Genomic DNA, 8,894 nt, shown 5'->3' with positions numbered 1-8,894 from the left:
GGAGCTTGTAGAAGCGGCGACCGAGAAGTCATTGATGAAGACCAGGAGATGTCGACGATTATGGTCTGCAAAGCAAATTGCTGCTTCAGAGAAGAAAACGTTGATAAGAACGTGTAAAAACTTTGAAGACCACAAATGCCGGCTAAATCCAGAAGGATCCACCGGAAACCAAAACCAACCAGATCCCGTAAGATCCGCTAGAGACACGACTCCACACGCCCTCCGCGAGCGATAAAAACACCAACACATTGGGGAAAGAGCGGAGAAAACACTATTCCTACACTAGAACAACATTGTCGCCTTGCTGCCCCAAACCAAACTGGAAGACTCCCTAAAGAAAACCTAGAAAAAGAATCACCCATGATGTTGCATGACATGTCTGGATCCGATGTCGAGATCGCCGTAGTCCAGGACCATGCACCCACTCCCTCTTCTCTGATGACCTAGCCAGGTCGGGCCGCCGTTGAAGATTGCAGCGCTAGATGACCAACGCCAATGTCAAGCACCGCCTCATGAAGATCACCACTTGAACACACATCTCCTTCGCCATCCTGCAGCAGCCCTTCAACTCCTCCACAAGCAGGCCGCCCCCGATCAGGACCTCCCAACCGCCATCTGTGCTGCACGGGCTTTGCCCGACAACATGGCCCAACAGAGGCAAGATGGGGGGGGGGTAGATGGGGCGATGGCTAGGCCTTCGTTCATCTTTGGTCTCACAAATTTTTCTCGATCGACATTGTTATTTTTCTTTAATTTTTACACCAACTAACTGAAGGTGATGATGCAAATTGTCATATTTGACTAGCAATATATTGTATTTTATATGGCCCTGCTTTCCTAATGATTAACATTACATATTTTCCACTAAGCATCATGCATTAGTCTAAGTTGATGCCATACATTGAATTGTTTTTAGTACTCGGTGGTTATAGGAATTGCCATGTGTTGGTCACTTGTGGCGGTCCCATAGGTATAGTTACACTAGAATGATGCGAGCAACAGTTTCAAGAGTGGAGTTGACGTTGGGGGAAGAAGGAACAACAACCGGGAACTTGGTAAAATTTTCGTAAAATCCAACTGCCAAGTGTTGGTAAAACCTACTCCCTCCTTCCATCTATATAGGGCCTAATGCGTTTTTCGAGGCTAACTTTGACCAAATGTTAAAACAATAATATATGACATGCAACTTACACAAAGCATACCATCAAATTCGTATGTGAAAGGAGCTTCCAATGATGTAATTTTCACATTATACGTCTCATGTACTATTAATCTTGTCAATAGTCAAACGCGGTCTTAAAAATGTATTAGGCCCTATATAGATGGAAGGAGGGAGTACATTCTTTTGTTCCTTCTACAAGCAAGTCCCACATTAGGGTTTTCCCGCCTCCCACTGGCGCTGCCATTGACCTGCCTCGTCTCCTGCGACCTTAGGCCGATGGAGACGCGTTGGATTTCGCCCCATGCAGGTGGAAGAGCTCCTGCTTCATTTTTAGGTGTTTTTCTAGGGTTTATGTCATGATCAAGAAGACGAGGTGACGATGGCTCCCTAAAGATGGAATGAGGTTCTCGCGGCCTAGCCCATGTCCCGATGGTGTGATTAGCATTGTCAGAGGGCATGTGAAGGTGTATCTCCGACGAATCTCGTGGGATCCTATCAGTGCTTGTCTTTGGTAGATCTGCTTGGATCCGGTCTTCGTTCGTGTGTCTATAGATTGGATCCTTCCGAACTACGCTTCTCTTCATTGACGATGGTTGTCGTTCTGGTGCGCTGGTCTCTTGGGGCCTTACCATGATGACTTTCCGACTGTATACTACAACAAGTTTTGCCCGGCTCCAGTGAGGAAGGGGCGATGATGGCGACGCACCTTCGGCTCACTCCAGTCTTTGTAGTCGTCGCTAGGTGATCTACGGACATGGATGTAATTTCTATTGTTTCTTGTGTTCTTTGTAATGACATGATGTTTGATGAATAGATCGATAATTTTTTCTCGCAAAAAGATGTCAGTAAAACCCAACAGAAACATTATGGTTTGATATGCAAAGGAGGACGGTGTAGTTTTTGTTGCAAAAGGGCATAAGGCCATATATTAAGCATCACAGATCCTTACAAACACACTCATACAACAAAAGTACATTCAAATCTTTAGGGGGCCAAAATATTCTTCCTCCTGCATCCACTGGTGGCGCACCATGAGCATAGCTTGATGCTGCCTTTGGGCTCCGCCTCGACAGAGCAAACTTTTTTTAAACCCAGGAGCTTGTAGAAGCAGCAGCCGAGAAATCGTTGATGCACGCTAAGAGATGCTGGTGACCGCGATCTGTGAGCATCGTCACCCTAGAGAATAAAATGCCGATAAGGCCCTGTAGAAACTTCAAAGACAATGAAAGCCGACCCCATATGATCCAACGAAAAAGCAAACTGAATGAATCCCGGAAGATCCGTCGGAGACATGGCTCCACACCCCCTCCCCGACAATAAGTACACCAACAGAACGGGGAAAGGGTGGGGAGAACATTATTCCTATTCTGGAACAACAATGATATCTTGCCGCCCCAAACTGAACTCGAAGACCTTATGAAGAAAATCTAAAAAAATATACCTCCATGCTGTTGCACAATGGGTCCGAGTCAGATATCGATCTCGTGGCTATCGAGGACCATGCACCAACTTGCTCTTCTATGATGACCTAGCCAGGCCAGGACGCTGTTGAAGATCACCACATTGGATCACTAACGCCGTCGTGGAGCACCGCCTGACGAAGGCTGCTACTCGAGCACACATCTCCTTCGCCTCCAGCCCTCCAAGACTTCCCGGCTGCTGCCTACCGCACATGCTTTGCCCGGTGACGCGCCCTGACAGCGGCGAGAGGAATAGATGAGGCGTTGCCTAGGGTTTTGCTCGTGCGCGTGCTCCTTTTTTTCCACGAAAATTCACCACGCTGTCAAACAATTATTTTGGAACACGGAGGATGGTACGCTGCCAACTAGCTTGATAGGAGATGTCGACCACACAACGGGGTGTGTAATTCCATATGGGCACGGGTTGGAGGTTGCATGATGGGTGGTCTCCACACTAATGTTTTTTTTATCGAGATTTCAGCTATGAGGGAATGTCTGTATGGTGACCAAAATCCAATGCGGCACCATTTGTTTGGCCATGGCAAGAAAAAGTACTCTTTGTTTAGTTGATTCTGTTTTTTCTTGTGTTGCCAGTTCATCTTAGTCTCGCCAATGTCGACCAACTCATCACGAGTAAGCAGAAGTTTGACCACAATTTTGGTTAGCAAATTATCTGTTAGAACACACTTTATTAGCTATAAAACAAAAATACATAACTAGTTTAGATGATAAAATGGCGTGTTGCTTACCGGAACCATGACGAGCAGAGAAAGGGACCAACACCACACCACAGCTGAGCATCGGAAACCATGGGCTGGTTGGCAGTATCTCGGATCACCCACCAGTCAGGAAGATGGTCGTGTGGGCCCAAAGTGCAGGGTCAAGAAAGCAGAAAGAAAGAAAGAAAGAAAGGACGGAGAAAAAGACTGACCCTCCACGTTCTTATCTGCAGCCGGTTTGCCCCAGCTTTCGCTCCGCCCGCCGGCTGGCAGCAAACCGCATCCGGTACTGGCAGTACTCTCCGGCGCTAATCGCAATGATTTTCACGGCAGAGGTCTTGCTTCTTCCGCTGATCCTCTTCTACAATGCCTGGCTATTTAGGGCCGCGGCAGCGGGGTGGGGGGAACGAACACAACAGACGCCGTCCTCCTGCCACTTCACCTCTCCCACCTTTCCCCACTCTTCTCCAACCCCCGGACGCAGGTAAAGAACCCCAAAAACCCTCATTTCCCCCCCCTCCTTCCTCCTCTTTAATCGTGTGAGATCCGGGCAGTTCTTCGCTGTGGCTCCTCTGCTCCCGGATCCTGCTTTGCTTGCTGGTAGTGGTAGGGATGGCGCGATCTTGACGACCCGAGCACATCGATCTTCCCCTCTGTTTTTTGTGTTTTTGTTTTTCGTTTTCCGTTCTGTGTTCTTGTTTTCCCTCTCTGCTTCTGCCTTACTCTGCTTCTTCGTTTGATGTTGTTCTAGTCTAGCGCCGAGTCTTTGCGCGTCGTCGAGGTCCTCAACCCGCACCACCTCTCGCGCAATTTCCCCTTGGTTCTTTCTTCTTGTTCCGTTGCCTTTACCCTCTCTGTGTTTTCTTTTTGTTTTGTTTGAAAAAAAAACCTAATGTCGAGGATGGATTTCCCCCTGTTTTTTTCTCCACATGCTGTCTCTTTCTTGATGTCTGGCGCGACGACTCCTAAGTCTGGTCGTCCTCGATCTCTATCCACTGCAATTTCCTCGTAATTATATATAGAACTAAAAAGAATTGGAAGTTACTGCAGTTTAGTCGTTTGGACGAGAACTGTTGGTGCTTGTGCTAGTTGCTCTCAGATATCTTTTCCCTCGTTGGAGTGTAGCACCAAATCTTACCCGGGTGTCTTTTCCCCTAGTTTTCTCCGTGGATAATCAAATTAACTACTTTTTCATGGGTGCTTGCTGCCGAAATTGCTCAACTTTTTGTGTGGTATGAGTAGGATCATAGAATTTTCTGCCGATTGCCTGTCAAATCAAATTATAATGATAGCAAGAAACACTGTTGCAGTCTTTACTATCCTGTCAATGTCCAACTAACTGTTCCTGTACGCTATTGTCTGCTGATTTGCAAAGACCTTATTTTTTTAGAGGATCAGGTTGCAAAGACCCTATAACCATTATACATCCCTGAAAGTGTTTAATACTCAAACATGCAAGTGGGGCATTAGTCAATGCTTAGGCTCATGTAGGAACTCCCTGATTGGTTCTGGTTTACGTCTGTACAACGGGATAATTGAGGATGATGGCGGCTGTAGCACGCCCTTGCTTATATATACCTCCTCTTTCCTGCCTCATTAATCACCCCACCTTGTCATTTGAACCTATCCTGGTACGAGCCAAGCATTCTTTCTTGTCTTGGATACTTGCATACTTCTATTGTCTGCTTTGCAGTAAACATGTTATTGAGAATTACTTTAAGATTCGATATGTTCTATATGATGGGGTTAATATTGTTACATACGTAGTTCTTTTGGCTTTCTTGTTTTCCAGAGTTTTAGCCAAAGCTCCTGTAATTGTTGTATTATGTATGCTAGTCATCTCTGAAGCCTTGTAATGATTATAAACAAATAATTGCTATTTTTCGTGTGTGGTGGGAGTGGGACCATATAGTTGTCACCAATTGCAATTAATCCATTAGAATCAATAATGATTACTTGCAGGAAGCACAGTTGCAGTCTTTAGCATCTTATCATTGTCTAATCTACCTGTTCTGTACGCAGTTGTCTCCTTTACAAATAGCCTAAGCCATTGAAAGTGATTCATATGTTCTTAAGTTAGCTCGAATGCCCAAGTGGGCGATTAGTGAATTGCTTAGGATGCGTATATGCTTGCTGATTGGTCTCATTGGTCTCCATCCAAGTGGATACAGATAACAATGGGATAATTGAACAGGCTGTGGACCTGTAGTGCGCCCTTGCTTATAAGGCGCATTGCAGATGCCTGCCTTCCTTGTAAAGGTCCACCCTGTTTCTAATTTGGCCCTATCCTTTTACCAGCTGAGCATTTCACTTTTGCCTTGCCAATTTAAATTTCGACTCAGGCATGTTCAGATGTTCTCTTGCATTCTTCCATTGACTGTTAGTATTGTTTTCAAGAATTGTTAGTTCTTTTGCTGTTCTGTTCTTGTGGTGTTCTACAGAAAGCTCTTATAGTTATGTATGTTTATCTCTGCAGCCTTGTAATTTGTACAAACAAATTAAATCATTTTGCTCAAGTAAGTTGGAGATCTCAGTTTTGTTCACTGAGAAAATGAAAATCAATCATCAGTAAAGCTGGATTTAGAGTAAATAGCTTTCTTTGGGTATATCTCTAGGTGTTTAGAGGCACAACTGTTTGTTTTGTTGGTTGATATGAGCATCATGCGGCTCCTGAATGAGTGTAGGGATACTTGTTGATTTAATAATGTGTGAAAATTTGGAGTAGTTGCTATTGGTGATTTATTTTTGGAAAAAAGAGTTAATGGTATTATGCATATCATCACTATAGACATATTTCATTACTTTGTTGATCTTATGATATATGAAATATCCAGGTACTACCAGAAGTGATCGGAAGCCTGCAGTATGGGCAATCTGTGCTGCTGTGTTCAAGTTGACCAGTCTACCGTGGCCATCAGAGAGCAGTTTGGGAAGTTTGACAGTGTGCTTGAGCCAGGATGCCACTGCCTGCCTTGGATCTTTGGGAAACGTGTAGTTGGCCATCTCACACTCAGGTTGCAGCAGCTGGATGTGCGCTGTGAAACCAAGACAAAGGTTTATCACTTTATCTTAACACCCAGTTACGAAATGGATGCTTAGATGTCTTTTATTTCCAAAGAAAATGTGCCATCGTTTTTGTCCTAACAGAAATTTCAAAGCTTAATGTTGCATCTTATAGTAGGTCTTTGTGGGCTGTAAATCACATGAATCCCTGTTTGAAGAAAACTTGCTTTTCCTGTTAACTTCTTCTATATAAAATGAACGGCACTGAAAGTATATAAAATTATATTGGTAGTTAGTTACTCCCTGCAACTTCTAAATTTTAGCATTTTGGTTTGCCATCTGCATATAATCCTAAATTGACTGCCACATGATATTAAGAAACGTTCTCGTATAACTATACTTACTAATTATTAATCCTTTAGTGACCTAATCAAGTATCCAAAAGGTCACATTGCCATTGATACTGTGTTCTGTATTTTCTTCTGCTATTAAGAATTATCGTGATGTTGCTGACATGTGAAGTTCTGTAGGACAATGTGTTTGTCACTGTTGTTGCATCGATTCAGTACCGACCTCTGGCTGGCAAAGAAAGTGACGCATACTACAAACTGACCAACACAAGATCCCAGATTCAAGCCTATGTCTTTGATGGTAGGATTTCTTGGTATACGTGAAGATTTCTATATGGTGTTTCAGTAGCTTAGTATATTCATATCATCACTGATACAGCTGAATGTAATTTGTTCAACATATCCCACTATTCCTGTATCCACTAATTTGGGGCACTGCTTGATATCTGCAGTGATCAGGGCAAGTGTTCCAAAGCTCAACCTGGATGATGCTTTCGTGCAGAAGAACGATATAGCAAAGGCTGTGGAGGATGAACTTGAGAAGGCTATGTCCGCATATGGCTTTGAGATCGTGCAGACCCTCATTGTCGACATCGAGCCGGATGCGCATGTCAAGCAGGCGATGAATGAGATCAATGCAGGTTATTTGCTAAAGCCCTGACGTGATGGAAGTTGGACACTTGTACCTAAATCTTGCCTCCATCATATTACTGACATGATACTTGTGCCTTTTGCAGCTGCAAGGATGAGGGTGGCTGCAAACGAGAAGGCGGAGGCTGAGAAGATTGTCCAGATCAAGCGTGCGGAGGGTGAAGCAGAGGCCAAGTACCTGTCTGGCCTCGGTATCGCCCGCCAGCGCCAGGCCATTGTGGATGGCCTGAGGGACAGCGTCCTGGGCTTCTCAGTCAACGTGCCTGGCACCACTGCAAAGGATGTGATGGACATGGTGCTGATCACCCAGTACTTTGATACTATGAAAGAGATCGGCGCATCCTCCAAGTCCTCGGCGGTGTTCATCCCCCATGGCCCTGGTGCGGTGCGCGACATCGCCACGCAGATCCGCGATGGTCTTCTTCAAGGCCAGTCTGCCTCTGACAACTAGCAGTTGGCTTTGCCGGCATGAACTTTGAAGCTGGTGGTGGTTTGTGGTTTGCTAGCTATTGCTTAGAGTACTGTCTAATATGATGCATGCCGTATTATTATGAACTTATATGGAACCATATGTGGATCGTGGCGTGCCATGCCTTAGGTTGATGTGCGGTAACAAAACCTTTAACCTTGTGGGAATGCAGGATGATATAAGTGTGTTATGAAATGTTGGTGATGAAGTTGATCTAATGCTTTTGCCTCGTTTATTTTGCCTTATATTGTGGTTACATAGTTTTCATGGGGGATTTCTTCTGAGATGTCTTTACTGTTTTGCAAGAGATGTTTTTTTTCTTGAGATTACACTTATGTGTACCATATGTTTATAGAAGAGGAGATCTATGATTACAATTGACGCCAGAACAATCAGAAGCTGATTGTTAGGGCCATCACCACACCATAGATACAAAGGCCACCCTCTCACAATACTAACACCTCTTCCAAGAACCACATGCACAGCTTAAAATCAGCAACAAGCTTGCTGACCAACATAGCCTCATAAACCTGTTAGGGGAAATTGGAGAATACACGAGCATTTCTTTACTTCCAGAGCTCCCAACAGATGATCATGAACAGAGAGTCAAAATCTCGCCGAGTGGCCGTTGGGCATAGGCCCCCGACATGTATCCACCAATCATGAAGCCTATTGAGTTTACTGGGCATGCCAACCATTGGAAAGAGCTCAGAAAAACATGCCCACCACACGTACCTGGCGTAGACACATTTGATGAGCAGATGGTAGCCGTGTATTGGTCTTGTAGGCATAGGTGGCAAGGCATCATATATCTTTTTTGACGGGAAACGGCAGGAGCTCTGCCTTTTTTTCATTTAAGCAAGGGGAAAATACTGTACAAGTACTGGAAGTCCAGTTACAAAGAGAAAAGAAAATAGATGCCAAAAGAATTCATGGGACTACTCGCATAGAATTGGACCTACAGTGTGCAGATCGTCTTGGATCAAAGACGCTACAGTTTCAGCATTTGCCTTTTCCCCCTCGAAAATCCTCCTATTTCTCTTCTTCTGTAGATGCCAAACCGTGTACACTGCCATGGTA

The 8,894-nt window shown here is 44.6% G+C and overlaps 1 protein-coding gene across 2 annotated transcripts; it reads left to right on the top strand.

Moving 5' to 3' along the window:
- Nucleotides 1-3,704: 3,704 nt before the first annotated feature.
- LOC119301602 (hypersensitive-induced response protein-like protein 1) lies at nt 3,705-8,032 on the top strand. 2 transcript variants are annotated; one of them, XM_037578596.1, is made up of 5 exons: nt 3,705-3,825; nt 6,176-6,395; nt 6,875-6,995; nt 7,147-7,335; nt 7,432-8,032. In XM_037578596.1, the coding sequence occupies exons 2-5, from the start codon at nt 6,207-6,209 to the stop codon at nt 7,794-7,796; spliced, it is 864 nt and encodes a 287-aa protein (XP_037434493.1). In that variant the 5' UTR covers nt 3,705-3,825; nt 6,176-6,206; the 3' UTR covers nt 7,797-8,032. The 2 variants fall into 2 exon arrangements, with proteins under 2 accessions (XP_037434493.1, XP_037434494.1); XM_037578597.1 differs by lacking the exon at nt 3,705-3,825 and adding an exon at nt 3,837-3,947.
- The last annotated feature ends 862 nt before the right edge of the window (nt 8,033-8,894 follow it).

The sequence above is a fragment of the Triticum dicoccoides genome, chromosome 5A, assembly GCF_002162155.2.
Source record: "Triticum dicoccoides isolate Atlit2015 ecotype Zavitan chromosome 5A, WEW_v2.0, whole genome shotgun sequence".
NCBI lineage: Eukaryota > Viridiplantae > Streptophyta > Magnoliopsida > Poales > Poaceae > Triticum > Triticum dicoccoides.
This window is presented reverse-complemented; position numbering and strand designations above follow the sequence as displayed.

What these genes read in the sequence shown, in the direction of transcription:
- LOC119301602 (XM_037578596.1), top strand. Translation starts at nt 6,207, where the DNA reads ATGGGCAATCTGTGCTGCTGTGTTCAAGTTGACCAGTCTACCGTGGCC. An exon ending in TCAAGCCTATGTCTTTGATG is followed by an intron (nt 6,996 to 7,146) that starts GTAGGATTTCTT and finishes TGATATCTGCAG; the next exon opens with TGATCAGGGCAAGTGTTCCA. An exon ending in GATGAATGAGATCAATGCAG is followed by an intron (nt 7,336 to 7,431) that starts GTTATTTGCTAA and finishes TGCCTTTTGCAG; the next exon opens with CTGCAAGGATGAGGGTGGCT.